Raw genomic sequence first — 1,063 nt, forward strand, 5'->3', positions numbered from 1 at the left:
CACCCCGCAGCACCTAGCCCTACAGCCCGGCCAGAATGCAGGCAAAGGCATAGTTCTTCCTCATCTTTTTTTATAAATGTGTATTTATTTTGAGAGAAAGTGCAAGCAGGGGAGGTGTGGAGAAAGGATTTGAAATGGGCTCTGCACCAACAGCACAGAGCCCAACGCGGGGCTCGAACCCATGAACCGCGAGATCATGACCTGAGCTGAGGTCGGATGCTTAACCGACTGAGTCCCTCAGGCATCCCAAGGCACAGTTTTTAACGTGATTTTTAAATTAAACCTATCGTGTCTTTCCTAAATTACGTGAGCTCTTAGGCGAGGCTCCTGCCGCCGCAGAGAAGCACAAAGCAGAAAGATACCCCAGTCCCCCCCCTGTTCACGTTCAGGGGAGGCCCCTCGACCTCTAACAGTAGCTGGGGTGTGGTTTGTGTTTATGAGCTCTTCCGTTCGGTAGCTTCACGACGGCACGGCCTCTCCTCTCCACGCCGGGACTCACAGGGCTGTGCTTTCCGGAAGCCCTTCCCGCCGTCGGAGGCGCGGGGGTGTCAGGCTCCCTCCATCAGAGAGAGCGGGGGGGCCTCCCAGCACCATCCTCAGCCCCTGATTCTCCTCCAGCAGCAGCTGCAGGGGCGCTGCTGGCTCAGAGCCTTTGAGATCCTGACCACCCACCCCGGGCGGGGTGCTGGGCCGAGAGCAGGAGTGGGGGGCTCACTGGGTTCAAGAAGACCAGTCCCCCAAGTGAAGCTGAGGTGGGCCAGGAGGCCAGGGCACCGGGGGGGACTGCCTGGGGGCACGACAGCGGCACTGAGGCCGGGTGTCCCGCAGGAGCTGGTGGAGTACTATCAGTGCCACTCCCTCAAGGAGAGCTTCAAGCAGCTGGACACCACGCTCAAGTTCCCCTACAAGTCGCGGGAGCGCGCCGCCCCCAGGGCCTCCAGCCGGTCCCCAGGTAACGCCCGCCCCCGCCGCACGCCCCCGGAGCCGTCCGTTCTGCCCGCTTCCCTGGGCCCCGGCTCTCCCTGCCCGCCTGCCCTCCAGGCTTTCCTGTGGGACCCCCCCC

At 62.4% G+C, this 1,063-nt stretch overlaps 1 protein-coding gene across 1 annotated transcript in view; it reads right to left on the reverse strand.

The window, feature by feature from the left end:
* VAV2 (vav guanine nucleotide exchange factor 2) overlaps positions 1-1,063 on the reverse strand; it is a 119,568-nt gene that overhangs the window by 6,750 nt on the left and 111,755 nt on the right. Inside the window, exon 26 of the mRNA XM_029921025.1 lies at positions 673-787. Within this exon, the coding sequence (XP_029776885.1) occupies positions 673-787 (115 nt within the window). The remainder of the gene's footprint in view (positions 1-672; positions 788-1,063) is intronic.

This window comes from Suricata suricatta, chromosome 13 (assembly GCF_006229205.1).
Source record: "Suricata suricatta isolate VVHF042 chromosome 13, meerkat_22Aug2017_6uvM2_HiC, whole genome shotgun sequence".
Lineage (NCBI taxonomy): Eukaryota > Metazoa > Chordata > Mammalia > Carnivora > Herpestidae > Suricata > Suricata suricatta.